General features: G+C 41.7%; 2 protein-coding genes across 3 annotated transcripts in view; both read right to left on the bottom strand.

Moving 5' to 3' along the window:
- Positions 1-3,253: 3,253 nt before the first annotated feature.
- Positions 3,254-8,698, bottom strand: si:ch211-220i18.4 (SRSF protein kinase 3). Of its 2 annotated transcripts, XM_031565864.2 has the most exons (13): positions 8,541-8,698; positions 8,219-8,304; positions 6,864-6,967; positions 6,420-6,528; positions 6,242-6,329; positions 5,133-5,220; positions 4,927-5,033; positions 4,679-4,844; positions 4,478-4,545; positions 4,263-4,370; positions 4,103-4,172; positions 3,885-3,977; positions 3,254-3,512 (listed from the first exon to the last, which is right to left on the bottom strand). In XM_031565864.2, the coding sequence occupies exons 2-13, from the start codon at positions 8,254-8,256 to the stop codon at positions 3,295-3,297; spliced, it is 1,257 nt and encodes a 418-aa protein (XP_031421724.1). In that variant the 5' UTR covers positions 8,257-8,304; positions 8,541-8,698; the 3' UTR covers positions 3,254-3,294. The 2 variants fall into 2 exon arrangements, with proteins under 2 accessions (XP_031421724.1, XP_042563462.1); XM_042707528.1 differs by having other exon boundaries at positions 8,219-8,697.
- Positions 8,699-11,419: 2,721 nt separating this feature from the next.
- The window catches only part of plxnb1a (plexin b1a), a 46,884-nt gene continuing 41,605 nt past the window's right edge, over positions 11,420-16,698 (bottom strand). The window contains exons 31-37 of the mRNA XM_042707509.1: positions 16,246-16,418; positions 15,514-15,674; positions 15,189-15,336; positions 14,627-14,691; positions 14,256-14,331; positions 13,786-13,860; positions 11,420-13,338 (exon numbers count right to left, since the gene is read on the bottom strand). Coding sequence (XP_042563443.1) covers positions 13,234-13,338; positions 13,786-13,860; positions 14,256-14,331; positions 14,627-14,691; positions 15,189-15,336; positions 15,514-15,674; positions 16,246-16,418 — 803 coding nt within the window. The 3' untranslated portion in view covers positions 11,420-13,233. The remainder of the gene's footprint in view (positions 13,339-13,785; positions 13,861-14,255; positions 14,332-14,626; positions 14,692-15,188; positions 15,337-15,513; positions 15,675-16,245; positions 16,419-16,698) is intronic.

The raw sequence follows: 16,698 nt of genomic DNA, 5'->3' as shown, positions 1-16,698 counted from the left end.
CATACTGCCCGCAGACACAGACATAGGATGCCAGACGCACCGCAAGGGAAAATCCTAATATTTATAGGGACGCTCTGTCCCTCTGCCCAGAACCTGACTGCTCCTAAACAAAAAACGGCTGACAGACGTAAAGAGAATGGCGTGGCGGAAGGCCTCCCCCCCCTCCCTTGTTCCTCTTCTGTCTCCTAGACCTTCTCCCTCCACCTCTTACATGCAGGTTGACAGGAGTATAAATACTTGTGCCCGAAGAGACTCTCAGTGGTGAACTACTGTTTTGAAACAAGTCCGAGCCTCTCTCAGTGAGTGAGTTAACTACAGAAGTCCATTCATTTGCTTTTTCAAGGCTGTCAGAACCAACTTAGACCTAAGTTTGTTTTAACATCAGTATGGAGCCAGCTTCCAAACGGCGGTCAACCCATCTGTTTCGGAAGACATGTGCCTTTCTCCTCCTGCTGGGGGCCTGTGGGCTGACCCAGGCATCTGTCTATCACAAGTCAGGTAAGACTCATTCGTTTTCACTGCACCTATATTATTCTCAAACCTGATCTAGACATGTGTGTTCATGTGAAAGGCTAAGCAGTGTACAGATTGCCAGGACAGGGAAGCAATAGTACTGCAAGCAAGCAAACCCAGTACTGTAGATGCCCTCTCCTTACCCATAGAACATACACTCTTGCTCAGCAGGTTTGGGATGTCTTGCACAGACAGGTGTCTTTAACAGAACTTTAATTTCACTGCTCTACGTCGCCTCGACATATCAGCAAGGGACACCAGTGCATTGGTATCAGTGTAGGCTGCTAATCTTGTAAACAACTTTTCACCAGTATATGTAGCAATGGGAAATCTATGATTATCCTGTGCATTTAGGGTCCTCTTCTGTAGAATAATCAATTGATTTATAGACTGGTTTAGTTTTAATCAATGCACTAATCAAACTAGCATAGTTTAGGTGCCTGACATTGGGCCTGGCCTTGGCAATGCTGTCTCCATGCCAGACTTAATGAATTCTAACTAAATTAGTATTGGGATGTTATAATGATGAGATGTTCTGTCTGCACTGGACTTCAACAGAGCAGGGCCACAACCTCACCCCTAGGAACAGTCCTTTCCTGCTCTTTAACTTCACCTCTGTTATAATTAATTTGGTTATAAAGTATTGTTTCTGTTATAATTCATATTTCATATTATCTTTATCTATTCCTAAATCTGTATAGTAAACATTATCATCTTAATCTAATTTTGCATCTTTGTTGTTTCGATCTTTTTGCGCTGACAGGTATTTGCACATACCAAGATCAGTACTATAAACCAGGGGAGACCTTCTCCAAAGCCTGTGACAAGTGCTACTGTCATCATTTGGGTTTCTTTTGCTACCCGTGAGTAAGAGAGAGCAACAGACAACAACAACTCATTATATGTCTACATACCACACATTTAAAGTGTAAACTCTTCATATATATACGTTATATACTGTACATATGATATATATATATATATATATACACTTCTTGGCCACAGTAGTCACAGGCATCAGTGTAACTGTCTTACTGGCATAGATCTATCTGGAAACTGTCCTTCATCTTATCAAAAAGCTATAGAACTGTCTGGTCATGAGTGTTGTGTATTCAAGAGCTGTCCGTCATTCTCTCCACTAGACCTAAGAAACCCACCTCCTGGCCAAACAAATGTGAGCGGATCCCGACAGAATGTGGCTACCGGGTTGTTTACCGTGACAATCCTGAGATGGAATGCCGGGCCTACAGCTGGATTGGCTGATGGATTTGGACATTGAAGTGATCTTCAGTCAGTCAGTCACCAAGAGTAACAATGTGTATTGCCTTTATTTTTTACCTGTATATTGCATTTATGTGGGGTATAGCAAAGTTATATTTTGATGCTCAGCAAACTAGTGTCAAACAGGAAGGAAATTCTCAGGACATGACACATGAGTAGGGAAAGTGTGGCTATAATGGACAGCAAGTACAAAACCTGAACAGAGATCAAGTGTACAGGAAAATGAGTTGTACAAATAGTACATGCATCATACCTCCACCTGAAATTAAATATTTCGCTCAGTATCATCACTTGTCAATTGAGAATTAACAAGGTCTATCTGACATGTCCACAAATTTGAGTTTTCTTTTTTTTTTTGCACAAAATATATATGAAATAATATGATTTGGTGAATTTTTTTAATATTATTTATAAAAATAAAATAACATGAAATAAATGTAATAGAATGGTGATTATTTCATTCTGGATTTTCTCTTAAAAGTGCACTTGGACCATGATCATTCTCAGTTGATGCATTGTCATTGGTAAAAGGAATTCAAGCTTAATGTCTTTAAATCTGTTCCTCGGACGTTTCATTATTACTGGTCATTAAGGTGAAAATGTTTTTTTCTGCCTTATTGACCAGTACAGTGCAGTATTCACAATGAATTTTAATCTAGTTGAAATCTGAATCTATAAAATCTGTAAAGATGGCTGTTTTGATCATTTGCTCCAGAGGAACTATTGGGTTTGGGACTGAGGTTTACACAGACACCATTAGACCATTTGTAAGCATTTTGTCTTGATTCTTTTGATGCTATGTAGCGATTTTACATTTGTATTTCAAATTGATACTTTGTTGTGTGTAATGTTTTTTTTTCTAACGTTTATTATGTCGCTTTGGACAACCTTAACCTCAACCTTAGTTATCAATAAGAAAACCACATTCCAACAAGCTAACAAGCAGAATATTCATGATGTGGATAAACAACGCTATTTTGAACACGACTCAGTGTGAATTTTGATTTTATTGAAACAGCATTCACATAAAGTATATGTGCAGTAGACTGGAGTGAATGTAAGAGTTACGGTACACAATTATTTAGATTAGCACCTTCGTTGAAGGGAGCACCATTGAACAAAAAAGTATATAAACACAGCAAAGAGGTGGCAGTTGGGCGGTAAGAAAACAACAACTCTAGGCTACACTATGATGATTCACTCAGTTACTCTATTTACATCAACCCTGAGGAATTCTTAGTTATTCCAGTCATACATGCATACACTCACGTACACCCACACAGACAGACAGACAGACAGACCCACAACCATACAGACACACACACACACACACACTAATCTTTCATGAAAATGTGCAATTAAAAAAATTCAAGTTTAAAACTTGAGAAAATACAGCATACAGTCTTGCAGCTCACTCATTAATGCCAAAAGAAATAATACTGTGTGCAGGTCTCCATATGTCAGGGGGGGGGGGGGGGGGGGGGGGGGGTGCAGGAAGTCTCAGTGTGCGGTGCCGTGAGCCAGTGGGTCCTGTGCCAGACTGAGCCAAGGATGTTTGAGACACTGAGCTGCAGTGGCCCGTCTCTCTGGCAGGAAGTCTAACATGTGCAGCAGAAAGTCAGCAAAGAGACACGCCTCCCTCAGCGGGACGTGGTATTTCTCCACCAGCACCTCGTACAAGCTCCACGGCCGCAGAACAGCAATCCGATGCAGGTCACCTACGTCCACACACACACATATTCACACACACACACACACACACACACACACACACACCCAGACACACACACACACCAAAGACTATTTAAATATATAAAAAACCTTCACTTTCACCCCTACTGAACACTGGAATCCATAGTAATAAAAAATGCTGTCTTGTATAACAAGTAGGAGTATGAACATAATAACCATTAATATAAAATAACCATTAACCTGTGTGTAAGGCCAGGGCGGATTGGCCCATCTCATCTGTACTCTTTAAACTTTACTTTTCAGACCTTTGGGGTGACAGTCCCATGCAACTGGGGTGAAATTGTATCACAGTTGGCATTGTAAAGGTATCATCAAAGTCATGAAGTAACAAAGCTCACCCCTGCGGTTGAAGTACTCAAAGGAATATTTTCCAGATAGTGCAATTGCAGGGGGAATCTTGCCCAGAAGTTCAATGATGTGAGCAATATGATCTAGACCAAATGCAACAAAATTCCACTGTCATTAAATTCACAAACGCTCAATATTTTACATATTCCGATACCCATTCCAGTACAATCTGTCAGAATTAAAAGAGGATTCACTTCATATGCATTACCTTCCTCCAGTGAAAAGCCCTTGCCTGGTTTGGGCTCAAACAGTGCGTCACCAGTTACAAGCTCAAAAGCCTAAAACAAAAGGAGATTCATTTTAAAGTTAAAGCAAATGTGTAAATCATGATTTTAACATCTGCACAAAGCACTGGCACCCAGGCCTACCATGCAGGCCACACTCCAGACGTCAGCTGGAGGACCGTAGTCACAACCCAGCAGAACCTCCAGAGAGCGGTACTGTCGGGTCTGGATCTCCTCGCAGAAGTGCTTGTACTGAAAAAGGAATATCATTGCCAGCATATATGTGATTACAAAGCTTCGTAATGTCAAATAATTTGAATGCAAATCTATACTGTGTGACTGTGGTGAGTGTTTCTTACCACCCAACAAGAACTGCCTAAGTCTGCTATCTTCACTGTGATTTTGTCTAAGTTGAATTTCCTTGTCTCTGTGGAAAACAAACAAAACAAAATACATTTGTAATGTGATCTAAGACCACTTGCATGTGATTCAACAATACAACATGGCAGAAATCTGTGTCTGCTTACATTCTTTCTATAGTATGCATTTTGACTGAATACCTGTGCTATTCTCCACTGGAGCCACATAGCCCAGAAACTTGTGTGATGCGCCCTCTGCAGTGCACACGCGGGACTGCGGCTCCAAGCACAGCAGGATGTTCTCAGGCTTGATGTCCGTGTGGATGATTTTACAGTGTGTGTGCAGGTAGTCCAGACCCTCAAGAACCTGCATAGAGACAGTTGCTTACTCCACTCTCTGTGGAGGGGGCTCAGGCTAGGAGAGGGAGCTACAGGGTTTCTGCCCTTACCTGTGTGATGAGCCGTTTGACACAGGTGAAGGAGAGACCAGGGTTCCCCATACATACTTGCCAACAACGAAGGTCTGGCCCCAGTAATTCCAGTACAAGGCAGATATCTTAACATTAGATTAAGGTTCAAGCAATACAAAGTGAGACCTTGCGTAGCCACAAGTCGTCAAATAGCGGTGCAAAGTGAGATCAAGTCTTGAGGATACGGATTCCATTCTTCCCTGCCACCTTAAACTCGTCCAATAGCTGAACAATGTGTCTGCTGTGAGGGTGGCGAGCTGTTGGACCACTGGCCTATCAAAAGAAAAGAAAGGAGCAAATTAAAAAATGTATTAAATAAAAAAAATATATAATGATTAGTGCTGTCAAACGATTAAAATATTTAATCGCGATTAATCGCATTTATGTCATAGTTAATTCAAAATTAATCGCGATTAATCGCAAATTTGTATCTATTCTAAATGTCCTTTCCTTTATTTATTTTTTCCATCATTTAATTTTAATTTTAATGCCCTTATCAACATGGACAAGTGGATTGGCTTGCTTTATGCAAATGTTTTATTTTATTGAAAACCAACATTGCCAAACAGGGCAGTACAAAATAAAATTATAAAGTGCACATTTCAGGTAAACAAGGACTCAGCCTATAGTGCAGTTAAACCATGGCTTAATATTTTCTTTTTTTCAAGTTTGCTGGGAACATAGCAGTCAGGCCTCTTATTTCAGAAACAATGAACCGTAACAGTTAGGTTACCAATAAAAGGTAAGCCTACTACTTCTTTGCTTTCAGCCAGCTGCCTGTTGACATTTTCAGACAACAGTGAAGCTCGCTTCTTTTGCACAACACAACTTTTAAAAGTAAACTTTCCATTCAGAAGCTTTTTATCATCCATTTCGCCGTATCGCGCTCACCATTCACTCAACCCGTAACGTTAGCCTACTACACAGTTTGCGAGGCCAAAAAGAACTTTAATCTAAAAAAAAAAAAAAAAAAAAAAAATGATATAAAAAAAAATTCGCGTTAATCTCGCGATAAAAAAATTAACGGCGTTAAAATGGGTTTGCGTTAACGCCGTTAATAACGCGTTAAACTGACAGCACTAATAATGATAAATAATAAATAAATAAATACGAGGTAAATACACCTGCACATTTATCAGGACCTCAAACTATGTTATCTACATTTGGAAATAAAAAACATGGCAGAGGCACAATAAAATAAACACAGATCAATGAAGTAAAGACAACCACTATTCGAGAGAGAGAGAGAGAGAGCGAGATAGAGAGAGAGAAAGAGAGGGAGAGGGAGACTCACGCAGCGTAGCAGGGTGAGTTCATCCTCACCGGCTTGAGTGAAGCCTGTGCCACTCTTCAGTACTTTCACTGCAACACACATCCCCAGCCTGAGCGTCACAAACACAGCCATATGCAATAAGTCTGCGCTCCTGATCACATGTACGCACAGGTCAAGCTCTGAGTAAAGAATGCAGTACCTGAGATCATGGCAGAGCCAAACGGTAGAGAAAAAGCCCCAACCCAGTTTGGACACCACTTGATATCTTTTGTTGAAAATGTCTCCCACTTGTACTGGGTGATAACCACCTAGATGGATTTACACAAAAAGCATATATCTTCAGTGGTCTGAAATCCTTCAATGTCAACATTTCTAGAGAGCAACGCTAAAATAATAATATAATATATTTATATAATAATAATAATAATAATAGTAATCGTTTATGGGCTGTTCAGGCATTCAGCTGATCAACCATCCATAACGTATGGGTCATGCTGATACACATCCATGGGAATTAGTCACATATACTATGTATAGGTAGTCTGAATATAAAAGGGTACCTAGAATACATAATATGCAGGTAGTTATCTGAGTCATATTGACAGATAGTGTGTGTACTCATGCACACAGGTGAGGGGCACACCATAGCAGTACTCGCTGGGATCCTCCTGATCCTCAAGACTCCTCGGCTCCAGTTGCCCCAGATGATTCAGCTCAGCAAGCGCCGGGATCTTCTCAGCCTGAGCTCTGCATCGCACACACACATACAGATGACTTAAAGGGGATGCTGCCGCCGCCGCCGCTGCTGCTGCTTCCTAAGCTGTTGCTTATACACACTAAGTTTAACACTGTTGTTCGTTATGTAATAGATGACGATCTAGAAAAATTGTTGGCAACAGACACTGAACATAAACACACAAATCACAGTCATGTTGACAACTTGTGCATTACTGTGGGGTTATTCTGGGTGTTCACACAACATCTGCCACAGTAACAGTGCTTTCATGCTCGGGCTCTCTTTACAGTAAAAGAAAGATGGGTGTGTGGGGCTACGTCAGAAGTGTCGAGTTATTAAGAGCACTCGGGGCAGGACTACTTATAGACATTCCCCAGTTTCCCACTGAGCAGAGGCAGCAGGCACTGCAGGCCAGCCAGAGGCACAGCAGAAGCCCTGACCTGCAAACCTGTTCCCTCTACACCACAGTATAATTAGAATGTAGGCAGTTACAAGTATTACAAGTTCGAGCCTACATGAGCCATTGCTTTCATTGTTATTCAGATTACTTTCATTCGGATTGCTTCCAGTTAAACTGAATCCATGTTGGTTCAGTGTAAACTGGACTAATTCACTTCCGTTACATTCAGTTCTGTCACTTCATTTTGGATTAGGTAAGGGAAATTACATTTGTCAAAAGAACTTTCTATCTGCAAGTTGGACCCAAATCACTCCTAACATTTTACAGATGCGTTTTTGTCTAACCATTCACAATATTTTCAGAGGCAACTATATATGACCTGACACTGTAACTAGGACTTTGTTCTTGATCATTAATCTTCACCAGTAGCTGACTAGCTGAGATAGACGTCTTTAAATTAAGCATTAAATGAACTTTGTCAGAATGGTGCAGCAAGCCCCAGATTCACTTGCATTCTCTTTTGCAAGTAGTCTTGACATTAGGGTCTTTATTTTGTCATTTATAGGTCACAAGCAGCACGATCTGAATGGCTTGTACCTGCAGGACTATCTACACAATCCCTTATTTTGTCAAAGCCTCCTCCTAAATAACTACTGCCTACATGACAGCTCTGGGACAGCAGAAACAGTCGAAACAACAAAACAACATAAAAAGCAAACGCAGGGCTATGCGGACAACATGCATATGATGAATGCATGCTTCACTGTAGTACAAATTAATGTGTTACTGTACGATCAATATTAAACATCTAAAAAGATGCAATATTTTGACCTTTGGCCTATATTCTCAATTGGACACTTACGGTAGCTGGGCTAGATGGAGTTCTGTGCCTGCAGACATCCTTGTGCCAGTCGTGCTCTCTCGAAAAGCTGGACTCTGACTGTGGCCCTGGAAAAAGATCCTGGTTGACAGGCTTCACAGCTGAGCAGGGAAATCCCCACCCACCACTCTACCTCTGTATCTCCCACTCTCCCTTGTAACATGTCTCCATTTCATAGGTTCAGTTTGTTTATCATTTTAAGTGTTTGTTTGTTTGTTTGGGTGATAGAATAATTTGTGTTTTCCTTCTTTTTTACACTTATTCTCTTTGTTCTGTCATTCTTTCTCTTTTTCTTTCTACCTACCAAAATGGCTTCCTACCGTCTTCATGAGATAGAATCAGTTTTACTGTAATCATGGTTAAACATAATCAAACTAAATGTATTAGCGTTCCAACACAAATGCTGTGTCGCCCGCCCTGCGTGTTGCGTGTGAGGCCGTGTGCTCAGCACTGCTAGCCCCCTCTCAGCTGTGGGGCATTTTAAGGGGAGAGGCCTGAGTCAGATGGCTGAGGCCGACCTCTCTCAGCGCTAGTGGAGGCTGCTCTCAGCACAGGCCTGAGGAAACACCGCCGGCCTCTGCTTTTTTCATCTCCCGCACAGCTCATACCATAACTAGTCATCGATACAAGAGCAGGGCTCATGACAGCACAGGAGACTCAGGGACAATCAGAAAGATGGGTTTTTGTGACTCATTAAAGCAGGTCACATTACTGCAATAGCAATCAAGGCAAGTTTCTGGAATAAACTGAAATGTTTACATCCCGTCGTGTTTAAATCATCAGCCCCTAATGTGTTTAATTCGACTTCAAGTGCATTTTCATGACCAAGATAAATGTCTGCGAATAGAGGGGCATTGAAACACAACAAAGTCAGCATGCATTTTCAGACAAAAGCATGTTTCACAAATAATTTCCAATGCAATCTGATGTCACCGAGTCAGGTTTATGACACACTCTGCAAAAGAAGTGGGAAGCGATCGAGTTGCTGTGCAGCGCCTATTGATTTCCCATTTGGAATCTGGAGAGAGGTTTATTAATATCCCCCCCCCCACTGGGTGACCGGGTGCAGCCTGGCAAGAGTCACTCTGTGGTAAACGTGAAGCTGTTAACACTCAGGCCTTGACACAGTGCCCACTGGCATGTCAGAAGCGGTGATAAGCTGCTGAGAAATGAAGTGTCCCAGGAGAGGAGGGGGCCATGTGACTGCTCAAGACACACGCAGGAAAGCTTACGACAGGGGATTCCTGAATATTGTGTTCCAACAATGCATTTGGAAACCTTACAAGGGCAGCGTCCAAAAGCGTCCATCTTGCCCTGGAATGAAGTTACGTTTCAAAATGATACTCGCAAAATTTAGGACGGATTAAGGATTCTAATGACTGTTTACCACATCAGTGCACCAAGGACAATGACAAAGAGGAGTAAGTAAGATGGTGGAAAACTACTCATGGGCCTTGGGCATCATTTAACAGTGAATAGTAATTAGATCCTTTTGAGGTCTTACCCACAAATATTAAACAATCAGATGAAACCACACAGCCAAAACACTGCCAGATTTCCCCTTCTGAGGACTATATAATGGAGACATTCATAGTCCGCATAGTTTGGATGTCATTATGTGACATGATATGACACTATAGGATACTACTGACATCCAAGTTTAGTTTTTACATTCAGATGATTTATGCTTTTCACCATCATATTGCCTCCAGTCTGAACTCTGTGACCCTGTGTCCAATGTTTCATAATGTATTAATAAATAATTAATTTTGATTTATGGTCAACAAGATTTAGAATGACAGTTCAACTGGGTAAGTACTTACTTTAAAAGCCCCCCTAAATTTGAAGGTCATTATATGGGAAGGCACTCAGCAATTAGGAGGCTTTTAAGAGATGTGATATCCAACACCCCCTTCGCAATTACAGTTGACCTGTTTCTTTTTTTTAGATGATAGCCTCGTCCTTCAACCACAAAAGGAAAACAGACTTCTCTCTGCCATGCTACCAGCATGGGCTGTCAGTGTGTTGTTGCCAAGTCTGGTCTAGTTTAAATACCTGGCAGCGACTCGTATTTTCCACACACAAACCCTGAGATGGGGCATGGAAATAGAACTCTGTAAAAGCATGTATCTTTAAACATTATTCGCCCTGCAAGCGGAATTCATTGGATTTGAGTTAGTCTGCAATGTCACTGCTCAAAGCCAGAAACAGAAACAGTTGTCAAGTTACCATGAACAGTTTTTCAAAGGACGTTTTATTCCTGGTGTGTATATTTCTCAACTGGGGAGGGGGGGGTTGGGGGCGGGGCGGGGTGCTCAGGAGTTGTGATATATGTGATACGACCTATAAAAGTCATAAAGGTGACCTGTCTCAGGGTGATCCTGAAGTTGCTAACACTGTGTTAAACAAAAAAGCTTCTCTCTGTTCTCTCTGCGCCTGGAAGTAAAACACTTGAACTAATACATCCCAGACTAATTCATGAATTATTATAGCATGAACAGTAGCTATATACTATAAACTAGAATGAATAGTTTCAGTAAATAAGACAGCCCCTCCAGATGAATTGCCATTAGATTATAATTATACAATATACTGTTGTGAAACTGAAAATCACCTTGGCCTAGAGCAGTCGAGTCAGCTCCAGACAAATGATAGAACATAATTAGTCCCTATGGCTGCAGAGGTCAGACAGACTGAGGGTAACACAGTGCCCCCCCCCCACCCCCAGTACCCACCCAAACGGCCTTCACTAAGTCCTCACACAGCAGCCTGCATTCCTCTGCCATGACGCGGTTACCAAGTTTGAGCACAAACAAGAGCGCTGCTCGGTCTCGTGCAGGACATCGAAGCGAAGTGTCGCTCCTGACAGAGCTGCCCTGGTTTGGGTTACCCAGCACTTCCAACCGTTACATTCAGCTGAGGTCACGAGATGGCCACACCATACCTTGTCCGAATGAATGCGCAATAAACACGACGATGAGACAACTCATTTAGCATCGCAGCACTGGATTGTAAATAAGAAAACATCAGGTTCAGTCCAACTAAACAAACTGATCCTGAATGATGACACACTTACAGGCTCTCTTCTATATCTATATATGCTCTACAAAGAAAACCAGGTTAAACAGATTCCAGCACTGAAATCTAAAAAGCAATTCCAAATTCACTGACATTACACACGACTTGAACTTCAGAGGACTTTATTGTTTGCTTTGCATGAACTATCCTCTTCTTCCGACCACAAAAAAAGCAATGGTGATACATACAACTCTATTTACAAACAGAGAAATTTCACTGAGAAAGGCAATGACATCAATACATGATTTCCAATCACACTTAGATTATCAGCCTTCCAAACCTGCAACCGTGTACATTATTTTATTCAAAAGCCATGGAAAAGCATTCATCATGGTCAGCATGGGACTGCCATAGTTTGTAAACATGCATTCATCAAAAGAACATGGAATATTCCGACCCTTCCTTCCGCCCTTGTGGAAAAACTGGGAACCAGGTACAGGAGTGGAGGAGACATTTTATAAAATGCTTTTGACAGAAACTCGTCTCATCTTTTGGTCTTTACTTTTTAATTGGCAAGCTGTTATAGAAGCCAGCTGGGAAAGAAATAAATTAATTAATAAATAAAATGGAAGCAATTGTGTGTGTGTGTGTGTGTGTGTGTGTGTGTGTGTGTGTGTGTGTGTGTGTGTGTGTGTGTGTGTGTGTGTGTGTGTGCATGATACCTTCAGTAGGAAAGCCTCAAATGTATTCCAACCAGTATTTGCCATTGCCAATAAGAGAAATGTCTTTTTGCATTTCAGGGATTTTGTAAACTCTGCCAAGTATGCATTCTTTCAATGAAACCAGTAGACAGTAGCAATGTTTAAAACCCGAAACATTCTAGGCAGCATGTACTTTGAAGTGGTGTCTATTTGGAATAACAATATATTATAATTATTTTATATAATTAAGTACTGTTCAAATAATTTCACAACACATTTTTTTCTCCTAACAGCTGACTAATTTACTAATACCAGTTGTTAAGTGCAGTCACTGGGTGGGTGCTTTTGGTAAGCTGACATCTGCTGGTCACTGAGGGAAATGCAATGTGTTTTTTTCTGTTTTTGGCTAACTTTGGTCTTAGTCTTAAGATCCAGTTTTAATTCAAATACTTTGCTTTGATCAATTCAATGTACCAGGTGCATTGGCAAAATAATCGGTTTAGTACTAGGTCAATAAAGGCCACCTTTCCATTTTTTTTAAAATTTATATTTGATATGAATTATTAGGTTTTATGTTTTAAGACCATTTGTGTTTTGGACCATTCAGGCTAACCCCACTAAGATACAATATGCAATTCCAAAGACCCCAAAACACTCTTATGATTGAACTCTGTTCCAAAGACTCTACAATTCACTACAGAAGTAAGACACAAAGGAGGATAGTCAGGGAAACAAAAGAGGACGTACACTCTCATACTTTACCTGTTGCGCTAACTCTTTCTAAGTTTATGTCAATCCTACTGCAGCAACTGGCAAACACCAGCGCTATATGCAGTTATCAAGTCCTCTCATACAAATCAGTCCATCTTAGAGGGAAATTCTCTCAGTAACGTACCATGGGCAAACAAGTGTGCACAAGAGGAGGGTGTGAAGTAGGAATGCCCAGAACAATCACGTCACACTTGCAGAGGAAATCAGCAGAATCCAGAATACGGTATGCTGTATACTGTAACGGTGGCAATTTCAAGTCCTTCACGAGTTTCTGCTGAGGTTTGAAGTCTAATCTAATGGATGGTGGAGACCTGTCCTTCCCTCACACCTCTGCCAGCTTCATCCATCTCCATCTCCTCCTGTCCTCCTGCCTTCTGGAAACATCTCCAGCTCATGCGGAGGTCATTTACAGTACTCATCAGTCATCCCTTTGAGTGGCCCAGTTTTCAGCCAGGTTATTCAGAGTCTCCATGACACTGTGTCATTCAGAGTCAGGGGTGTGTGAGGTCATAGGTCAGTGACTTTGTTCTCCACGGCGGCAGCGATCTGCTGGAGCCTGTACCCCAGCTGCATCTTCTGGGCCGTGGGGTCCTCTTCCAGTGCACTAATGATCTGCAGAGATGGACAGAGATACATGTCTGAGCTCTTGGGTTTGGGCTTGTGCTGTTGTTGTTTCTGATGTGTCATGTGTACAGTAGATGTTTCAGTTAAGTTTTTCTTGTTCAGACAAAGTTGAGGAAGCGTGTGTGTGGGCTCATATAGAAATTACCATACTTACACCACCTACTGGATAATTATGGAAAAACAACTTACAACATAAACATAAATACAATTATTCTAAAACTAAATAGGACTAAAACACCACATAATCTATCTATTGTTGATAATTGCTAAAAGCATAAAACACAGAAGTGCAAATTTCAGAACATTATTGAGCTTTTACAGAGACAGAAACATAAACCCGTCTCTACACTGAGTGGTCATTTTGCCTGTGACATTGCATATACGGCATTCGGTATTATGGCAAAGCAAATACAGCACTGTCAGTGGTAAACTCACCTGATCATAATATTTGTTGATGTACTTGTATAACTCGTGCAAGGCCACATAGCAATTCACCTCGCCAGAGTAATTCTAAGAAACAGAAAATACACTTGTACTACACATGATGTACACTTAATCTCAACAGGTAATGAGTATTTTAACCATAATCAATATCAGCACTGGGAATTGGAAGAGCACAATATGACCACAGTTACTACCAGAATAAGGGCAGATTCATCTTGATGGAATAGTGATGTGAAAGGGTGGGGAATTCATGACACAAAGCCAACAGATATGATACTTTATGATGCTGTTTAATGTAAAAACGTCAACTGCTGAAGAATATTGGTACTGAAGAATTTCTTGCATTGGTGGAACTTGTCATAGTTTAGGTGCATTTAAAAGCTCCAGTCAAATTTCCCAGATTTATATATCATTCATCAGAACATATGACACGTGGCAAAGCCAAAAGGGTACAGACTTACCCTCGACAGCTCCGCAAGAGCCGAATTCATTTCCTGATCACTGGCTGAAATTGTTTGCCTGATGTCAGCATAATACCTTAAACAGAAAACCATATCGTCAACAATTTACCACAGTTTATACGCCCCGATACTCATTTTTAACACTGAACATTTACAGCTTAATGAAACAAGCCCAGAGCCAAGCCAGCCTGTGTGTCTGAACGTGTCCATTTATCTGCTCCTGCTGTCAAACAGTAAGTGCCAGGTTCCAGGTTCCAGGTTGTGTTGGTGTTCACAGTGAGCAGTGGACAGCTGGGCGGGGGTGCCCTCAGTGCACGGCCAGGCTGGTCTGTGCCTAGGGCCAAGAGGCCAACAGGCTGGCACATTCTCACCTCTCCACCATCTGCTTGTAGCGTGGGATGTCTCTGGCATAGAGCAACTTGTTAATGGGGGAATCCTAAAAAACAGAAGAGAAGAAAATACAGGCACATTAAAAACACAGCAGAAATGTGCAGCTATGCTGCAAAAAAAAAGTTGTTGTTGACGCACTGCTGAGGAAGCTGACACTGCTTCCATTAACAGCCCTTCTGCATTTGTCTCTTTAAAAACCTAGTAAGCATCCCACTACATACGAGGAGTTTGTAAAGCATCTTCCATTGCTTCATAATGTCTTCGAGCTATACCATTGCAGTTGATCAGTTTAATGTCAATGTACATATTCCAACTATACCGTTAATCAGTGTGGCATTCAACCAACAGTATCTATAAAATCACCAAAATCTGGTGTAGATCACACTATCAGACTATCAACACTATCAAAGGGACTTCTATTTGAGATATGAGTACAGACTAAAACATGGATCCAGTGTCCAGATATATGTCGACTCAGTGTCCAGGTATATGTCGACCACATGACAAATCTACAAAGCAGTGATGTTCCTGCTGTCTGCTCACCCGGCCCAGCTTGTGGTCTGCAATGGTGCACGAGTCCATGAAGGTCTGGGCAATGACAGACAGTACAGCGTCCACATTATCAGAGGTATGCACATCGAAAATGAAATGTGGGTTCTTCAGTATGTTGATCCAGAATCTTAGGGGTAGGCTACAGAGAGAAGATGACAGACTTTTGTTGGAAATGGGAAAAAATGACAGTTGCCACAAATCTCTGTTGATCTGTTGATAAAAAACAATATTTGGTCCCCATTTGGTTGCACAAGGTATATATAGTCTCAAGTCTAAATGCATTGTGCCTTGATATCTTAGACAGAGCCTGTGGTACCTGTTGGTTTTCCAGATATGGACTGTCTCTGGGTCAGTAATGTTGTGCTGAAGGGCCTGGTCGTCCAGGAGGTCAAAGAAGTATTTGACAGCCAGGGGCACAGGCCTACTGGTGCTCAGGATCACCGTGAACAGGTCGTCCACAAACTTCTGCAGCGTCCCCTGCAGAGAGATACCAGTCTTAGTTGATATAGGGTATGCATGTATGTATGTATGTATGTATGTATGTATGTATGTATGTATGTATGTATGTATGTATGTATGTATGTATGTATGTATGTATGTGTGTGTGTGTGTGTGTGTGTGTGTGTGTGTGTGTGTGTATGTATGTGTGTATGTATGTATGTATGTATGTATGTATGTATGTATGTATGTATGTATGTATGTATGTATGTATGTACTGTATGTATGTATGAGGGAGAGACCTCTTTACGAAGAGCAGAGCCGTGTTTGTGTGTGTGTATGTGTAGGTGTATGCGTATGTGTGTGTCCGTGTTTGTGTGTGTGTGTGTGTTTGTGTGTGTGTGTGTGTGAGTGTGTGTGTGTGTGTGTGTGTGTGTGTGTGTGTGTGTGTGTGTACGTGCCTGTTTGTGTGTGTGTGTGCGTGTGTGTGCGTGCGTGTGCGTGTGTGTGTGTGTGTGTGTGTGTGTGTGTGTGTGTGTGTGTGTGTGTGAGTGTGTGTGTGTGTGTGTGTGTGTGCATGTGTGTGTGTGTGTGTGTGTGTGTGTGTTACCTTCATGGAGAGTAAACGTGTGAGGTAGATCTCGGGGATGGCCTTGGCCCTCTCGCGCTCCCTCTCCCTCAGGCTGCCTCGTCTGTGCTTGGGCAGCTCGGGCTCCTCGTTGCCCTTCACCAGGTGCCACAGCTTCATGCCCCCCTCGTCGCCATCCTCCAGCATGGGCGTCTCTGAGAGAAAGGGGGAGGAAAAGAGGAGAGTGGAAGAAGAGACAGAACATATGAGAGGGATGATGGGGAAAGAAGCAGAGCACAGGAATGCACTCAAGGCAGCAGCAGAGTCATCGTGTGATAGGAGCCATCGTGTGATAGGAGCCAGTCCATGCTCATATGTAATGAAACGAAAGACCCAGTGCCTGTGACCCATGGTTCTAAACAAACAAGATTCAATTAAATTAAATTAAATTCAATTCAATTCAATTCAATTCAATTCAATTCAATTCAATTCAAT

Source organism: Clupea harengus, chromosome 4 (genome assembly GCF_900700415.2).
Source record: "Clupea harengus chromosome 4, Ch_v2.0.2, whole genome shotgun sequence".
NCBI classification, from domain to species: domain Eukaryota; kingdom Metazoa; phylum Chordata; class Actinopteri; order Clupeiformes; family Clupeidae; genus Clupea; species Clupea harengus.
The sequence above is the reverse complement of the archived record's forward strand: the minus strand, read 5'-3'. Positions and strand labels throughout refer to the sequence as shown.